The sequence below is a fragment of the Pseudophryne corroboree genome, chromosome 1 (assembly GCF_028390025.1).
Source record: "Pseudophryne corroboree isolate aPseCor3 chromosome 1, aPseCor3.hap2, whole genome shotgun sequence".
NCBI lineage: Eukaryota > Metazoa > Chordata > Amphibia > Anura > Myobatrachidae > Pseudophryne > Pseudophryne corroboree.
Window position 1 is genome coordinate 538,110,791 of NC_086444.1, and position 20,282 is coordinate 538,131,072.

At 43.1% G+C, this 20,282-nt stretch overlaps 1 protein-coding gene across 1 annotated transcript in view; it reads right to left on the reverse strand.

Moving 5' to 3' along the window:
- FREM1 (FRAS1 related extracellular matrix 1) overlaps nt 1-20,282 on the reverse strand; it is a 326,722-nt gene that overhangs the window by 26,593 nt on the left and 279,847 nt on the right. The window contains exons 31-32 of the mRNA XM_063914068.1: nt 14,271-14,318; nt 4,329-4,508 (exon numbers count right to left, since the gene is read on the reverse strand). Of these exons, the coding sequence (XP_063770138.1) occupies nt 4,329-4,508; nt 14,271-14,318 (228 nt within the window). The remainder of the gene's footprint in view (nt 1-4,328; nt 4,509-14,270; nt 14,319-20,282) is intronic.

Below are 20,282 nucleotides of genomic sequence, written 5' to 3' on the forward strand. Positions count from 1 at the left end.
ATTTGCTATGCAGTTAGGAATTTTACTCACGGCATTACAAGGTTTTTTCTTCGTTCTGGTGATCGTAATGTGATTGACAGGAAGTGGGTGTTTCTGGGCGGAAACTGGCCGTTTTATGGGAGTGTGTGAAAAAACGCTACCGTTTCTGGGAAAAACGCGGGAGTGGCTGGAGAAACGGAGGAGTGTCTGGGCGAACGCTGGGTGTGTTTGTGACGTCAAACCAGGAACGACAAGCACTGAACTGATCGCACTGGAAGAGTAAGTCTCGAGCTACTCAGAAACTGCACAGAGAAGTCTTTTCGCAATATTGCGAATCTTTCGTTCGCAATTTTGATAAGCTAAGATTCACTCCCAGTAGGCGGCGGCTTAGCGTGTGCAAAGCTGCTAAAAGCAGCTTGCGAGCGAACAACTCGGAATGACCCCCAATGTGTGGCACGCCATTGAGTGGGCGTGTCATGTTCCACCCAAGGGGCGTGTCTAGCTCTACCTATGGGTGTATCTATTTCCACTCCGGGTGTGTCCTGGAAAAGTGGGCGTGGCCTCGCAACTTCATATTATCAAGCAATAAATATCTTTTCACACCCCCTCTGCACACACAATTAGCAGCCTTACACATAACAGCCACAGTAGTGTTCCTTACACACAGTGTCTCCCGTACAGTGCCAGATACCCCCCAGCAGTGCCAGCTACACGTGACATGCCCCGCATCAGTGCCAGCTACACATGACATGCCCCAAAGCAGTGCCAGCTACACATGACATGCCCCCAGCAGTGCCAGATAGACATAATATGCCCCGCAGCAGTGCCAGATACACATGATATGCCCCCCAGCAGTGCCAGATAGACATGATATGCCCCCCAGCAGTACCAGAGACGCATGATATGCCCCCCAGCAGTGCCAGATACACATGATATGCTACCCAGCAGTGCCAGATACACATGATATGCCACCCAGCAATGCCAGATACACATGACATGCCCCGCGGCAGTGCCAGCTACACATGACATGCCCCGCAGCAGTGCCAGATACACATGATATGCCCCTTAGCAGTGCCAGATACACATGACATGCCCCCCAGCAGTGCCAGATACACGACATGCCCCCCCAGCAGTGCCAAATACACATGACATGCCCCCCAGCAGTGCCAGATACACATGATAAGCCCCCTCCTTACACACAATGTCTCCAGTATAGTGTCAGATACACATAATGTCTCCAGTATAGTGCCAGATACACATAATGTGCAGTGCCAGATACACATGATATGCCCCCGGCAGTGCCAAATACACATGACATGCCCCCCAGCAGTGCCAAATACACATGACATGCCCCCCAGCAGTGCCAGATACACATGATATGCCCCCAGCAGTGCCAGATACACATGATATGCCCCCCAGCAGTGCCAGATACACGACATGCCCCCCCAGCAGTGCCAAATACACATGACATGCCCCCCAGCAGTGCCAGATACACATGATATGCCCCCGGCAGTGCCAAATACACATGACATGCCCCGCAGCCGTGCCAGATACACATGATATGCCCCCAGCAGTGCCAGATACACATGACATGCCCCCCAGAAAAGCCAGACATGCCCGACAAAAAAGCCGCTTCCAATCGGCTACCGCTGCCCATTGCACGGAACCCCGCGGTGGGAGACATTTACATAAAATACCATACACGTCATGACGTCGCCAGTGAAGACCCACCCCTGGCATTGTAGGGAGGGGAGCGGCGGAGAGTAGCGTCGGACCGTTGGCGTGGGTACGGCGTACCCATGGCTAAATTCTTAAGGGTACGCCGTACCCACCCGTACCCGCCCACTTGCACCGCTAATCACAGCCCACCCCGGCCATCATGCAGTTCCATGATGCAGTTTAAAATAAATAAATTAATAAACTTACATTTTAATTGTAATAGTATATACTACCAGAGGGGTGAGAGAGAGACCACCACTCTGCTCCTGCCTCTACCTGATGCTAGCGACCGTCCATTTTTTACCTTATGCGGTCACCAATATGATTATCCATTCCACCCAGAAACCTGCAGTGGCCGGTATTGAAGTGACTCATGCAGGCCCCACCCCCAGCATTCAGGACTCGCATAAATGCAATCTGCGCATGCGCGAGTACGGAATGACAAGGGACGGGGCCAGCACCATGACATCATTAGGTGGGTGTCGTTTATTTAAATACCGGCTTCTGCTCCCTACATTTCCGCCCGCTTTGTTTCATTTCACGGGGTCCGCAGCGCGACGTCATGAGGCCTGAGGGGATGTTTAGGAGTTTATTTAAAAGCATGCCTCTGTCTGCTCCCCACAGCACATACCCGCGACGCGTCCCGTCCTCTGTGGCTCATTTGAATGGATGCCACCCTTATTGTGACGTCATCCGTGCAGGCCTCACCCCCCCGGCATTCAGGACTCACAAAAATGCAATCTGCGCATGTGCGAGTCCTGAATGACAAGGGGCGGGGCCAGCACCATGATGTCATGAGGTGGGTGTCGTTTATTTAAATACTAATACCAGCTTCTGTTCCCTAAATTTCCGCCCGCTTTGTCTTATTTCACGGGGTCTGCAGCGCGACGTCATGAGGCCTGAGGGGATGTTTAGGAGTTTATTTAAAAGCATGCCTCTGTCTGCTCCCCACAGCACATACCGGCCGCAACGCGTCCCGTCCTCTGTGGCTCATTTGAATGGATGCCGCCCTTATCATGACGTCGTCCGTGCAGGCCTCACCCCCCCGGCATTCAGGACTCGCAAAACTGCAATCTGCTGGGGGCGTGGCCTGCACGGTCGACGTCATTATATGGGCTGCATGTTATTGAAATGAGCTACTGCAGGCGGGGTGTGAGGATCCACTTCATGACGTCGCGGTTTAGGCCCCGCCCCCTGTCATTCCAGATCGCGCATGCGCAGACCGCATTTTCGGCGATAATTATTGAAAAACCGGGAGGACCCGGAGGTTTAGCGGGGCAGCGGGAGGGGCAGGTAAAAAACGGGAGCCTCCCGCGGAATGCGGGAGGGTAGGCAACCATGTGCAACATCCAATCATCACAGACCAAGGGGTATAAACTCCAGTTCCTGGCTCAGTCTCATCGCCTTGGACAATGCGTCACATCCTTTGAACAGGCGTCTCCTGTCTTCAGTCCTCTGTCTGCAGAGATTCCCCAGTGTATTGGACCTGTGGAACTACAGGTTCCAGCTGTTCCATTCCAGTTCCAGTTCCAGTCTGCAATCCCCTGTTTCCAGCGATCTCCTATTTCTGGCATTTCCAAGTTGTTTCCCTGTTCCAGTGTTCCTGTGGAACTACAAACTCCAGCCACAGCCTGCCACAGTTCATCAGCAGTAAGAGACTCTCCTCAGGTGTTATTCATTGCCTAACTTGTGCACCTTATTACCAGCATTCCATTCTGTGCATTGCATCCAGCACTTAACAAGCCTGCTGAGTTAGGACTGTCTCCTGCCTGGCTAAAGAACTTTTATGTTACAGAGACTGTGTGCTTTTACACGTATTACCGGAGTTCTGTCTTCTAAACCTTTCACATTTATTTACCAAGTCATTCCATGTTTAGTTATCAGACTGTGTGCTTTTACAAGTATTACCGGAGTTCTGTTTTCCAAACCATTAGCATTTATCAAGTTATTTCATGTTTGTGTTACCAGTGACTTTATTTGCTTTAAACCTTCTGCGTTCTGCCATCAACTTGTCACCAATATATATTTGTGTTGCCAGAGACTTTTTATCATCACCTTGGATTCAGTTACCGTTTATCATTTCAGTTCTGCTACTACCAATGCTACGTACCATTTATTATTATATCATTGTTCTGTGACCTTTGTGTTTATTAAACATCAGCGCATATGCGCAGGACTTTATTCAGTCTCCACGCTTCATACGTCATTCCAACACTGACCCACTAGTGCCCCCTCCGGGAACAGACAAAATCAGAATCCTGACAATCTATATGCGTATGAATCACTCCACACACTGTTTTTATCATCCTGCACGTCTATCATCATTAGTATTTGCACTTTCACCCACCCGATGCTGGGTGCAAAAGCTCTGTCTGCAATGGGTGTTCCATCTCTGTCCGGTTGCCTCATTCAAGCATGGAGTTGAGCTACATATCCAAGACACTTCCATGACATTCCCAATGGATGCATCTGTCCAGTGTATCCACATGGTCGCCACCCAGATATGCCCATGTCACGTAAGGATACCTCCACTCAAGGTAAGACCCACACAAAGCTACTTGTTCATGCAGACACATTGTGCGATATCTCATGCAAGTTGATTTTATTAATGTGAAAATACAGTTCCATACCTGGCTTGCGGCAGATGTATCAGAGGTTGCCAGGGCTCTGTCTGACTGTAGAATTTCCATAGTTTGCAGGGGAGCTCTCATCCTCTGCTGCCGTTGGCTTGTTGCTACTAGTTTGGCTATCTTGGTTGAGCTGAGTGATGGTTTTTCTTCTTCCACTCTAAGAGACATCATACCTTGAAACTGCAAAATAGGTAAAAATAATGTTCATATAATTTTGTTTATAATTATGTATGTTTTTGTGTGAAAATATAGGTATATAAAAGTTCACAGACTGGTTATTACAAGCACTGGACTTTAAAATCTCATTTTGCTGGGAAAATGAAGCAGTAATATAACATGTAGGATACTGACCCTACAGTACGTCCTATGCAACCAGACCTCAATGCTAAGGCTTCATTAAGGAGGTTTGCGGTTAATGGAAGGGGTGTGGGTACAAAAGAAAGCCCTAAGGAAGTGAGAAAAGCATTTACTCTTATTTTTATTCAGAAAATGACATTACTGCTTCAGGAATATTGTGCAAAACACAAAATGATTTTAGTCCCCATATGATATGTGCTCTATTTAAGGACACAAGAAAGCTCCAAAGCTAAGTCTAGAGAGGGTTCAATGATCTACATTTTGTTCAGAGTACATTGTATTGACAGGGCATGAGGCCTGGCTGCTAATGATACAGGATGCACAACATTAAAGCTCCAGAATCTAAGCATAGTTTCTGGAACTGGATTTGTGGCTCGTCCTTTCAATCCCAGATTCTCATTCTCGCTCAGTTTAGCCTAAATCGTGGCTTAGGGAACAGCACCCAGAGTGGAGAAAGTTATTTGCTTCTGTCTGGAGCTCTGCTGTGACACACTATAGGTCTTGACAGGCATCATATTATGCAGCATATAGACTACTGTGTACATTTGAGGCCTAATATTTCTCCTATAGCTTCACTAGTACATCCTTTCTTTTTGGATCTGAGCTAAAAACACAAGCAGACACCATCTGGATTGGCTTTTCCCGATATTTACCATTAAAGAAAGGCTGTACTTACTTCTTTACTAAACTACTGTGGCAACCACCGTACCATTTGCTTAAGTCATCATTTTCCTGGCTGACAAGTCTTAACAATCATTTGGTGTCATTCCGGTGCTCTCTCTTTTGGGATTTACACAGTTTTCATTACTGGTGCCTAGAAAACCAAACTTTTCCATGACTGTTTCACATGCTGCTTTTCAAAAGTTCTGCTGTAACATTTCTATCCTGCTATACTGCTTGCCCTTCCTAGGTCACAGGTTCCCTCCCTCCTACGCCACCTTGCAGTACTCCCTCTGACAGAGCTACTGTATGGAGGACTTAATGAACCCAAAACAGTACGCAAAATGTAACAGCTTCTGTGAGAACTTAAACATATATTACTTCTGAATATTAACTTCCTTTATTAGAGAGCTGAAATAAGATGTTCAGGAATTGTGTGACGACATAGATTATTTTAAAAATAAAATGGGGGAGTTGGTCAACTCCTACATTATCTTAATAACTTCCCAGAGAGTGCTGCCTGGTGGAGTTCTTAGCAATCTGTGTATTAGATTAATAACAATGTCAGTCTTAAATTGACCCAATAAAAGTAGGATGGCCTTCCACTACTTTGCTTAACATAAGATTTATATTGTAGTGTTTCAAGAAACTGCTTTTGTTCAGTTGTCTCAACTCTTCTTTTGTAACCCCCCTTATACTCAAGGCTATTTTGCTTATGGTCCTGTTAAAAAGGCAGGTGTAGCAATCCTATTCAATGATCCTAGTCAATCGTCATTGCCCCTTTAAATATGACTACCTCCTTTTGGACATTTCCAGCTGGTAGAGAAGCTGCATGAGAGAGAGGTTACTTTTGTCTTTCCATATGCTTCCAACTCCAAGCAAATGGTGTTTTCTAGAAAACATTTTTTAAAGCAGTCCAGAAAGTTTGTACAGACTTTTAGGTACCATTTACATTGTCGCAAACTCAAACATGGAAAGATTCCATTCGGCTACTGCACCTCTTAGTAATATGATCTTTCCAGGACTTTTCGGCAGCTGCTTTCAGAATATAGCCTGTTACACGTGTAATGGGTGATTCACTCTACTGGTAGGAATTATACCCTGATATTCACATTATCCTTCACAGATAAATTGACTTCACAGCAATTTGAGCTGTGATTCCAATTTGGTATTGGTCTGACCATCCTTCAATGGAATATTGGTAGATTGCTAAGCTCTGGAGATTGTGTAACTATTTTCTTACTACTTTACAGTCTTCTCTGATGGATTTCTTACATCACTAATTTTTGGTGTGTTTTAAAGACTGTGCTCATGGGCCTACAATCCAGATAGCCTCTAAGCATAAATAATGTGAGAGCTGACCCTTTAATAATCTAGAATCATGAACTGTACCCCCATGACATTGACCTCTTTAAAAATGTATTAAATTAAGAGATGAATCCAGTGTCTACTCAATGAAGTGTATTTACAAAAATGTAGTCGTCTTAATCAGAAATATTATTGTGAGAGAAATAGAGCATCCCATTTGTTGGCCAGAAAACTGTGGGTCATGAAGGCTAGGAGTGGTAATGAAGCTTTGTTCAACTTTAAGGGGAACAATGTTACGTGTTGACCACCTACCACACCTGTCTCTATATTCTCAAAGACGACCCTAATACTCCCCAACCTACCTATTATCTATCTCTAAGGTTATACATGCCATTTCCTCTTTAAAAAACCCCATAAAGCTATTGACCCTATAAACTTTAAGGACACACAAAAAAAAAAAAAAACTGATTCCCAATCTAATGCGAGTGTTTAAGACAAGAACATCCACTGATTCTTTTGCCACAGAGATGATTACTATTCTGATGTCAGGTAAAGTTTGCAGGCTGCCAAGGACTACCACCAGATAGCAGTGTCTAACACTGACATTGAACTAACAGAGGGAGCTGCCAATCACAGAGGGGAGTAGGTCATTGATGTGCCAGAGAGTAATATGATAGGGATCCTTTTTTTTAAAAAAATTAAAGGGGGAAGGGGTTTTGATCTTGCACCAACTATAGGAGGTGTGATTATAATTGTGACATTGTGTAACCAACAATCTGTAGTTGTATATATGGTGAGTGAGTTTATCCACGTTTTTGGTCCCACCAATGGAATGATAGTTGTTGTTAGTGGTGCTCCCCGGGTTAACAAATCTGTCAGGGTCACTTTTCTGCAGAGGTATCATGGAGGTTGAGTCGAGGGCAAAGGAACAGCAGGAGTCCAAAACTAGCCCACAGAAACAGAGGGAGTCTAGGACCAGCCCAAAAGTCCAGATAGACACCAAGTACATTCCAGAGGTTCAGTTGTTTCACTTGTCTGCAGATTGTCCTGTTCCCTTTTTATTCTTCCAGGCTCATGCAGCTGTTTTTACCAATCCTACAACTATACAACATTCAGAGATAACAATGACTGGAGAACCATCTAGGCCCTTGCCATGATTAAAGGTTTCCAAAACTGGATGGTGTGTTGCAAGAGTAATACAATGTATAATGTACTATGTATGTATATAAGACTAATGAAATATACTTCACAGTAACATACAAGGAGTTAATTGCCAGTGCTTCAGCGTATTTGAAGCAGTGGCTACCTTACATAATAATGCTTACTGGACTACACCCATTTCCATTTCACATATCTATCCATTTTCTTGTACAAGGGACATTGGGGGTCATTCCGAGTTGATCGCTCGCTAGCAGTTTTTAGCAGCCGTGCAAACGCATAGTCGCCGCCCACGGGGGAGTGTATTTTCGCTTTGCAGGAGTGCGAACGCCTGTGCAGCAGTGCGCCTGCAAACACGTTTTGTGCAAAACAAGACCAGCCCTGTAGTTACTTATCCTGTGCGATGATTGCTGCGACGAGTGACGCAGTAATGACGTCAGATACCCACCCAGCAAACGCCCGACCACGCCTGCATTTTTCCAAACACTCCCAGAAAACGGTCAGTTGACACCCATAAACGCCCTCTTTCTGTCAATATCCTTGCGTTCAGCTGTGCGATTGGAATCATCGCTAGAACCAGTGCAAAAATACAATGGACTTCGTACCAGTACGACGAGCGTGCGCATTGCGGTGCATACGCATGTGCAGATTAGCCTTTTTTTCACTGATCGCTACGCAGCGAGCAACGGCAGCTAGCGATCAACTCGGAATGACCCCCATTATTTCTTGGAGTTGGAACAACTATAGTTTAAGTATATGAGCTAGGTACACTAGCCGCCATCAGGGTGACAAGGGGTCTGGGTGGCATAGGAGGCCCATTGAGACTTGCAACTTAAATAAAATTGTATTTATTTTATGAAATGTGTAATGTTGCTTACACATTTTATAAAATAAATAAATACATAACATCACTGACCAGAGGAGTGGGATAGCAGCCACTTTATATATTTTTTGGGGGAGGCGGATGAAGGCCCATATAATGAAATGTCCAGTGTCTGCTGAACATGGTAATGGATTGGGAGTGGAAGGAGAAGGGAGCAGTCAGATTGTGTGTGTGTTGCATTATCACAAACGCAGGGAAGATGCTCTATCCCCTGGGTATGGGTCTTTGGGTCGACCACACTTAGGTCGACAGTCATTAGGCCGACCACTAATGGTCAACATGCAGTAGGTCGACAGGGTTGCTAGGTCGACATTTGCTAGGTCGACATGAAAAAAGGTCAACATGAGTTTTTAAAAAAAAAATTGTGTCGTTTTCTTCGTAGAGTGACCAAGAACCCCAATTAGTGCACCGTGTCCCCTTGCATGGCTCACGGGGCAAGGTGCCTCATTGTTCCCAATTGTAGTCCACGTGGATCGTAAAGTATGAAAAAGTTGGAAAAATTAAAAAAATTGTGAAAAACTCATGTCAACCTTTTTTCATGTTGACCTAGCACATGTCAACCTATAGACCATGTTGACCTAGCAACCCTGTCGACCTACTACATGTCGACCAACAGTAGTCGACCTAATGCCTGTCGACCTAACGACCGTATCCCCTATCCACTAGACAACTATGAGTGCTGCTGCTGCTGATGCTCTCTGGGGAGCAGGAGTACTGAGCTGAATGTGCTAAAATGTTCTATATGCATTGCCCATGCCCCTACATCTTATCACTGTGTAATGTCACCTATATGTGCTGACCATGGTGGTCATTCCGAGTTGATCACTCGCTAGCTGCTTTTAGCAGCATTGCACACGCTAGGCCGCCGCCCTCTGGGAGTGTATCTTAGCTTAGCAGAAGTGCGAACGAAAGAGTAGCAGAACTGCTACTAAATATTTTCTTGCAGTTTCTGAGTAGCTCCAGACCTACTCCTAGATTGCGATCAGCTCGGTCCGTTTAGTTCCATAAAATCTCAGCAGATAGCACCTTTCATTACAACCACTAGGGTGTGCAGTCTAGACCCATTTCCTCTGTATAGTCTATACTATGTGTATAAAATATAAATACACACCTGAAGTCTGAGATTACTTCATTCTGACTAGCACCCCTCCCCCACTTACCAAACTGATTTTAAGCAGGGACCTACATCTGACTGCACATCAATGATTCAGGCGTAATACAAAGTAAGTCCTATTATTTTCATACAGTGTCAGTCTATTTGGGGGTAAGCATTGGGAAGTGGGGTCCCCTGAACTGTTCTGTCTGGGCCACTCCAGGGCTTCACACCCTAACACTTATAGTCACTATTTTTTCACTACCTCCTAAGTGTGTCATTTTATCCATGTATTTTTTTCACCCACTTTATATCTAATTTTAAAACACTTTCTACACTCTGTAATTACCTATGCTTCTCTTATACTTTATTACACCTCACGATTTCCCACTAGTGTGATGCCTTGGGGGGGTTCATGGCTGGGCTGATTTGGGGGTGCCCTGCGTCCCAGTGTGAACCCCAAAAGTGTTAGGGACTTGCTCGATAGAGGTGACCTCGACGCGGTGAGCAAGCCCGTTTCATTGGCCAATTATATGCTAACAACCTCTTAGTATATTATATACTGTAATTTATAGTAATGATTGTATAGTGCATCTGCACCCATTTCTTCCCCTGTATTACCATAAAATCTCAGCAGATAGCACCTTTCATTACAACCACTAGGGTGTGCAGTCTAGACCCATTTCCTCTGTATAGTTTCTGAGTAGCTCCAGACCTACTCCTAGATTGCGATCAGCTCGGTCCGTTTAGTTCCTGGTTTGACGTCACAAACACGCCCTGCGTTCGGCCAGCCACTCCCCTGTTTCTCCAGACACTCCCGCGTTTTTCCCTGACATGACTGCGTTTTTTAGCACACTCCCGGAAAACGCTCAGTTACCACCCATAAACGCCCCTTTACTGTCAATCACTCACCGATCAGCAGTGCGACTGAAAAGCGCAGCACGAACACAAGCAAATCTACTAAGTTTTTAGTTAAATAACTTACCATGCGCATGCGCATTTAGCAACAAATCGCAGCATAGCGAAAATCGGCAACGAGCGAACAACTCGGAATGACCCCCCATGTCCATTGCATACTGGAATATAGGTGCATACCATGCTCCCTATATACCCCCTGGAATATATGACATAGCACTGATCATGTTGGCTGTATACACCTAGAACATATAACATATGAGCCACTACTGACCATATACGCTGTATACTTCCTTGAATATATATGTGCTATGTTGGTCCTAAGCATGCTCATCTGTATGGCACTTAGATTATGGATGTTTACTGTCTTTCCTCTGTGTATCCACTTGGACAATAGGTAACAACTGACCATTATCCATTAAATAATCTGGACTGTAGATGGCAGCTGACCATGCCCCCTTTACTGTGGGCGAGGACTGACCTCACTACCCATAGATCATCTGTAGGTGAGAAGTGGGCATGACCCCACCTGCCCCATATCCTGTGGGAGTGGACTGAACATGCTGTCTATATGCTACCTGTACTGTTGATGAGGACTAGCCATGGGGAATGATGAGGGAAAAAGGGAGGTGGTGAAAGGGGTGGGAGGGCCCTGCCTTTTTCATTTGTACACAATTTCTAAAGGCAGCCCTTATTCTACACACATTGGGGGTCATTCCGAGTTGATCGCTCGCTAGCTAGTTTTAGCAGCCATGCAAACGCTATGCCGCCGCCCACTGGGAGTGTATTTTAGCTTAGCAGAAGTGCGAACGGTTGTATCGCAGAGCAACAGCAAAAAATTTTTGTGTAGTTTCAGAGTAGCTCAAAACCTACTCAGCGCTTGCGATCACTTCAGACTATTCAGTTCTGGATTTGACGTCACAAACCCGCCCAGCCACGCCTGCGTTTTTCCTGGCACGCCTGCGTTTTTCCGCACACTCCCTGAAAACGGTCAGTTGCCATCCAGAAACGCCCACTTCATGTCAATCACTCTGCGGCAAGCAGTGCGACTGAAATGCATCGCTAGACCCTGTGCAAAACTACATCGTTCGTTGTGCCCGTACGTCGCGCGTGCGCATTGCGCCACACACGCAGAACTGCCAATTTTTAGCCTAATCGCTGTGCTGCAAACAAATCAGCTAGCGATCAACTCGGAATGACCCTCATTGTTCATTCTTAGGGAGTCATTCCGAGTTGATCGCTCGCTAACTAGTTTTAGCAGCCGTGCAAACGCTATGCCGCCGTCCACTGGGAGTGTATTTTAGCTTAGCAGAAGTTTGAACGGTTGTATCGCGGAGCGCCTGCAAAAAAATTTTGTGTAGTTTCAGAGTAGATAAAAACCTACTCAGCGCTTGCGATCACTTCAGACTATTCAGTTCCGGATTTGACGTCACAAATCCGCCCAGCGTTCGCCCAGCCACGCCTGCGTATTTCCTGGCATGCCTACGTTTTTCCGCACACTCCTTGAAAACGGTCAGTTGCCACCCAGAAACGCCCACTTCATGTCAATCACTCTGCGGCAAGCAGTGCGACTGAAATGCATCGCTAGACCCTGTGCAAAACTACATCATTCGTTGTGCCCGTACATCCTGCGTGTGCATTGCACCGCATACACATGCGCAGAACTGCCGATTTTTAGCCTAATCGCTGCGCTGCGAACAAATTCAGCTAGCGATCAACTCGAAATTACCCCCTTTATTCTGGTTATTACAACTTCATTCCTTGATATGTTCATCTGAGGGAGAACGGTCTTTCGAGTATCTAACAATAAGGGATTTGTCATTATTCTTTATGTTTTTTTTTTTAATCAGCATTGTAAATATTGGTAACAATATATTTAGTATTTTTAGATTCAGGGCACTATTTATTGTCCTGAAATTGCACTTACTGTACTGTAGCGGGTATTTATTTCTCTATTTGCTGTCACATGTATTCTGCTCAGTATAACTTATTGGTTTAACCTCTTTTAAAGGCCACGTTAGCCAGTGATCAATCAGATCTTTTGAAATTGTACTGAATACATATACAGCCACATTCTAGATGGCTAGAATATATACTACTTCTACCTGAAAATTCTTTATTATGCTGAACTTACTAATTCCCAATTATTACAATCCGGGCCGGGTCTACCATTAGGCAGCTTTAGGCGGCTGCCTAGGGGTGTCAGCCCCTGGAGGGCATCACTGAATTCATCTAGCAAAATAGTGAAGGATGTCTCTGTATGCGGCCTTCTCTTTTTACACTGTGCTGCCTGCTGCTGCAGGTCTAATCAGGTGCAGCTGCCGCTATCAGGCTGTACCACATAGTGCCTCAGCGCTTCCTCTGTGCTGACACGTGTAACATCAAATCATGTGAAGGCACATTGCAGGCAGATGTAACTATGGCTCCCGAGGGGAGCCCCCATGGCAGCTCCTCATAGCCCTGATGCACTTCCTACAGGAGGGTTGCAGGTTAGGGGCACTGGGTTGAAGCTTTGCCTAGGGTGCATAGAGATCTTCCACCGGCCCTGATTACCACTGTTTTTCCACTGACTAGTTACCAGATATTATGATATTACCTTCTGGCATCCCATTGTCTTGTACCATTATTTAGTTACACCCCTTTCACACCAAGCTTCTGACCCAGGATACTGCCGTGGTCTTAGCTTGGTGGAAAAGGTCTACCCCGGTTGTGTTACCTGGAATACTAGTCTGGTTGCTACCAGGGTCGAACCCGGGACAGACCTGGGTAGCCAGCGGTGTGAACGGCACAACCCGGGTTATCTGACTCGGATCACAGTACAAGGACCAGAGAGTCAAGTCAGCTGCACTTGGAGATGATATCATCTCCAAGCACCAGCAGATCAGGCAGACTGCACATGGGTGCAGTGAGAGGGGTCTACACGGCAATATCTGGGTCCAGTTTGTAGTGTGAGCAGAGTTTCAGCTGCTGTGACGTTTCAGCCTCTTATAGGTACATTGATATCCATCTTATTTGCTGTACTTTACCAGAGTTGGGCAGGGGTTTTACTGAGCTAACACCCAGTGAACTTAGCTTAGATTCATTGGTGTGTCTATAATGTATCTATAATGGGAGAATTTACCACTTCTCTTCCTACCATGTGAATTGAGGTGTCCATCAGCACAGGGGCAACATGTGAAGGTACTAAACTGTGGGGCAGATTTATTAAGCTCGGTGAAGTGATAACTTGGAAGGTGATAATGGACCAGCCAGTCAGATCCTGTCATGTTTCAAACCCAGCCTGTGACATGGTAGTTAGGAGCTGATTGGCTGGTCCTTATCACCTTCCACTTTATCACTTCACCGAGCTTAATAAATCTGCCCCTGAATCCTGCATTGCAAATCATGTATTGTGACATCATGTACCTCTTGCATGACAACACCCATATTTTTGTGAAACAAAACAGAAAAAACTTTTCTCATCTGCAGTTCTCCTGTAATAGACAATAACTCCATTTCATATTTTTACACTTTGTATATTTCTTTAATGGCCAGTGAGAAAATAGTACCTAATGTGATGATTACTTACTCGATAGATAGTATCAGTTCCATTTTTGTGCACAGAAGAAGGTTTTACCTGTGATAACGAGGGAGAAACAATTTCAGTTCAGTTCCAACATATCATACAGAGGCCACTACATAATATGCAATACTTAAAGCTGGAGTCTGTTAATAAAAAAAAAAAAAAATGCCATGAAGGATTTAGGGGTCATAGCTTTGACTCACCTGTGGTTCAGCAGTTATTTTATATTTAAGGTTTATTTTATGTCCTTGCAAAAGTAATGTAGCTTTTGTTCTATTAGTTAAGGTTTTCATTGTAAAAGGATTGTCCTGCAACATCCATAGACTCGTAGGCAACAAGCCATAAAAATGATCGTTACTACAAATGGAGGCTACCACACATCTGTCTAGGCTGGAAAGATAAGCACAGTACCTAGGCTAAAAAATAAAACCAATGCTGTGATCTCTGCAGCTGGGATAGCAGTTATACGAAGGCTTATTTAACCCTATATTAAATTTAGTACTTGTCATATTTCCAAATACTGTACTGACTACAAGTGGAGGAAGAAGCATTTCAAATCCATGTCTGAAACATTTTGAAAAAAGTGTCAGTATTTACTAACAGCATATTTACTGGTGGGTTCAATTAATTAAAAGCTACTGTATGATCTACAGTTTAGGTGGATCGTACAGTGGATACAAATAAAATAAACACATAAACACTAGACTAGAACATCTCATGCCTGAAACCAACCTTGATTAAAATGTATCACTTAATAAAGACAAATATTCTACTGAATTACAAGACAAATTGTCTGCAAGGACAAAGTTCCAGTGCATGTAATGGATGTCATATTAAATAAATAAATAAATAAATACATATGTTTATCATTTATTTATATTCCATTGGATACTATGGGGAGAATTCAATTAGCTGCTGTAAAAAAAACAGGCTTTTCCAGAATTTTTTGCTTGATGTTTTTTTTTCCAGATAATTCAATTTATAGCCATTTGTATCTGTTTTCATGCAAAAACACACAGGATCCAAGATAAGTTCCCTGATCCATGTGTAGTCGCCATCGTGTCCGTGAAAAGAACGTCACTTATCAGGGATTTTACTTCTCCTGCCTCATAGCAGGTGAGACGAAATACCCGATAATGCAAGCTATTGGCGTCAATTAAATTCCCCACCGGCATCAATGTGTATGTGTATATATATAGTGTGAGTGGGAGCTTCCATGGTGTAATGAAATTTCAAAAGTCAAAATGCGGCCATATGAATACATACCAGATAAAGATAAAATCAGCCAATAATTTCCACAAGATGAGGTGTCTGACATTTATAAGCACTATCCAGAGAAGGTAATCAGGCATTTACTGGATTAAAAACAAGCTAGGACTATGTGTTTATTTGGCTCCATTATAAATAGAATTCTATTACTACGAGTAAGGGCCTATATAGAAATGTTATAGCTTTGGGCAGACCATGGAGATTGGGTAATTTAAAGGGAATGCCTCAGACTGAACAGCTTGCTATAAAATGTGTTAGGACAGTATGGTTCCCAAATGTTTTCAGGCCACTTCGTCCTGAGAAACTTTTGCCCAGTGTCCCGATCCACTGAGGCAATAGCACAAAAATCTAATTCACCCTTATAATACCCCTTTCAGACCACCAGCTTGTAACTCGGGTTATTGCACATGAGCACGCAGTAACCCAGGTTGCTGTATGGTCTGAAAGGACCAAGGGAAAATATCCCAGGTCGCAGTGGTGGACCTTATGAGTGGTAGGCCCAGGTGCAAAAATCTCATTTGGGCCTCCCCCCCTCCACCCTAACCCAAGTTCACAATATGCCACACGGCATTGAGTGACAGGGATAGGCAAAGGGTGACAATGAAAGGCAAGTGGAGACAGAGGGTGTCAGTGGAAGGCATAGAGAGGCAGATGCTGACAGGGAGAGATGATGGGTGACAAAGAGAGACAGTGGGGGACAGCGGTACAAGCACAATGTCCTGCACGGTGTGGATATCAGGGGCCTGTACACTGGGGGGATAAGGAACACAGCGGCCTCTGCTCTGTCCCTGACAGATACCCCCACCCCTTGTGCTTTCCTCAGTTTGACACTTGGTCAGGCAAACTCTGACCGTGCCAGTTACACTGGGTGTGAGCTGCCTTTAATTCACAGACGATTGGGAAGTAATAGATCGCACAGACGTATATTATGTTTAATTTTTTGTGTATTGTTGTCCTTTCCCCATTTAGAAAATAATTAATCTAAAAAAATAATAAATAACAATATATCTATAGGGAGGTGCACCTGGAATAAAGGTTGTATATTGGAACAAACAGAAAGAAAAAGTATTCCTTGAATAGGGCACGCAGGGACTAATACAATTAGAGTTAACTACAAGTCATTACCCTTTAGGATAATGACCACTAATATTAAAATATAACTTTTATTAATTATCGTTAATAGCTAGCGAAATATGTGAAGTGAAATGTGAAAAAATGTGAAAAAATATGAAAAAATATATAGTGATATAAAAAGCTAAACCACTGTATATATATGATTGATTTGTACTTCCTTATTAGGATAAATTCCTGATCGCTGACACAGTATGTTGTCACAATGTGACAATCAAATGAGAAATGTATTGTGAATTGTTGGACTTATTGTTAGTCCAAATATAGCACAGGAAAGCTGTGACTGCGCTTCAATTAATTGCACAGCTTCCTGTTGATGGTGTAAGTATCGCCATTAACAATAACTTGTATTCATATGTGTTAGACAGTAACCATCGTGTTTTATTGTTAATTATATGCACCGTATGATATCTCACGGTGCTAATCTGACTTCACATAGACATTTCTCCACTGTTCATAATCACTCCATAAATTGACAAACTGTTGTGAACGATTGCAGGAACCCACAAATCCAATGACTGGATATGTTTGGGATTAGTTACTGTGCATACCTAATCCACCGCAGGCATGAGCCCACTGCTAGTATATTGTGCAGCGCATGTGTAGTGATTAGTCCTAACTGGATATATATGGGATATTAGCTTAATTTTCAGAGTCCTATTGCCAACAGCCTTACGTTTTGATGGTCTGCGGCTAAATTGGCAGCTGTAAACTCGATCTTATTTGGCTGTTCAAAGGTAGCTCAGTATTCCCGCTACCAGTGGCTAAAGATTAACAGCTAATATGTGTTTAATATATTAGTCCTCAGACATATCACCAAAAAGCAGCCTCATATATTATCCTATAATAGATAATTCATTATTCAGGATGTCTGTATTCTTAATAGAGGCAGCTCAAGACTGCTGTTATTGATCACATCACCCCACACATATATCTGTCAGTTAAAGTGAAACATACATTGCATCCGACATACATGTAATACTTTAGAATTCACACGTTATTCATATACCTTGCAATATGTCCCTAGTGCGTGTTATACACTCGTTTAGTACACAGTGAATTACAGATAGAATGAGTGAATTGACCTAGTATCACACAGTATGTTCCACTGCCTGTTATTGTATGCAGTGGTCAGTGCGGCTTCCACTTATTAGCGGCTAGATGTGTCAGCTCATTGCCGTTACTATTGTAACACATCCATTCCGCTGCCTACGGTCTCATCTATTCATGCACATACGTGCAATCGTTAATTAGTACAGCGACATAAATATAACACCAATCATATATTCAATAATTGTAGGGCTTTCACACCCATTATCAGTGGTTTTAGCTAGATAAAAACGGACACGTTTGCACGTGTGCCGCTTAACCTAACGATCGTTTCGCTTAGACAGCTTAATCATAGGAACCCGAACGTCGGGCAGAAGGAAGCTATATACACCTGTCTCATTTGTAATTGGCTATACTAGTTGATTGACATTATCTTCCACCAATTGGCTTCAGCATAATTCTCCAGCATGGTCTCACTATAGGAGCACTCATCTGTCATGTTGATGGATTCCATCAACATGGTATTTCGATAAATTTAAAGAAGAAGGGAAAGAAAATATGGAATGAAATGAATGTTACATCTATCAAATTTTTGTCCAGACCATAAATCGCATATTAATGAAAATTAGTTCCTTACACATGTCCTTTTGTAGATGGATTATCACACTCAGAAAACTCCAAATCTATTCCAATACGATATTGATATTTATTTGTAGCATTCTCAAGAGGAGATCTAACGTATATGGGAAATGTTAAAATATAATATACATTGACATGCTCCTAATAAATCTAGTGTATAATCATATGTGTATAACACATGTACATAAAATTGTGAGTATACAAATAACTTTCGTGACATATGTGAATATTAAATAATACAACCCAAATATGTATTATTATTGTTGTGATTACTACTCGATAAACATATGTTCGTGAATAATATTCTCGAACCATAAATACATGATTAATAAATAATTATAGTTGTAGTGTTTTGTGTAACATGAGATGTATTGGTAAACAATCGTGTACCTACAATGGTGTATACAATAAAATAGTGCAAGTGTACAAACTCATAACCCGTGCTAAAAATATTTAAACAGCCAAATAAAGTGAATGACCACCAAAGTGATACACAAAGAATTATACATAACTAAAATAAATTAATAAATAAATAAATGGATAAATATTTTCTATCCTCATTCCCATATTCTCTTCTTATATTTTGTTGATATCTTATGTACACCCATTTTTAAACAAAAAAGGGGGAGGGGGGGGGCATTTCTTCATCCCTCACGTATTATAGGAAGGCACCGAAATTAATATGCTCGTTTAGTCCATGGGGTTGTAAACCATTTAGTAAGAAGGTCCATCGACTCTCCCTCTTTGATAGTTCATGCATTGTATTGCCACCCCTGATTCCCATATGGACTTGTTCTATTCCGAATGCCTTTAGATCTGAAGTTCTTCCATCATGTTTATCATAGAAATGTTTAGCTACCGATGTAAGTTGTTTAAATCTACTATGATCTCTTTTGCTGTTCCTTATTGTACCTACGTGTTCAAGAACTCTCTGCTTCAATGGTCTGGACGTCATTCCAACATATCTTTTATTACATGTGCAGGTAAGACAATAAATTACCCCAGAGGTCTTACAATTAGTATAATCTTTGATTACATGTGTTCTGTCAAATTTGTCCTTGAATGTGGTCGTTTTAGCCATATAGTCACAGGCTTTACATTCCCCACATCTGTAGGATCCTGTAATAGCCTTCCTCTTGTTTTTTCCCGAGCCATAATGGCTGTGGACCAGATTGTCCCTCAGATTCGTGGCTCGTCGCCAGCTAATGGATGGTCTGGGGCCAAGTTTATCTGCCAAATCTGGGTCCAGAGTCAAGATCGACCAATGTTTATTCAAAATTCTCTGGATTTCCTCCCATTCAGCACAGTAATCACCAATGAATCTAATGATCTCTGTTTTTTTGGATCTCGCATTATTGGGATGTAGTAGATGGTTCCTATCCGTTTGTTGTGCTTGATATTTGGCTTTCTTTATTGCCCTCTTACTATAGCCTCTTTTGTAGAGTCTCTCACTTAGTTCCTTAGCTCTCATGTCAAATTTAGTCATATCTGAACAATTTCTCCTCATTCTGAGAAATTCTCCTCTCGGAATACTCTTCAGAACAGGGGGGTAATGTGCACTAGATTTATGTAACACGCTGTTTGTAGCTGTATGTTTCCTATGGAGATCTGTGGAGATTGTCCCATCCTCCATTTTCGTTATTTTCAGATCTAAAAACGTCACCATTTTGGCGCTTATCTCACAAGTCAGCTTGAGATTCAAGTCATTTGTGTTTAGGACTTTCAAGAATTCCCTGAATTTGTCACAAGGACCATCCCATAATATTAGGAGGTCATCTATGTACCTCATCCATACCAATATGTATTGGGTGTATGGTTCCATATTTTCATGGAAGACAATTGTCTCCTCCCACCATCCCAAATACATATTAGCATAGGTGGGGGCACACGCCGCCCCCATCGCTGTGCCCCTCACCTGCAGGTAATATT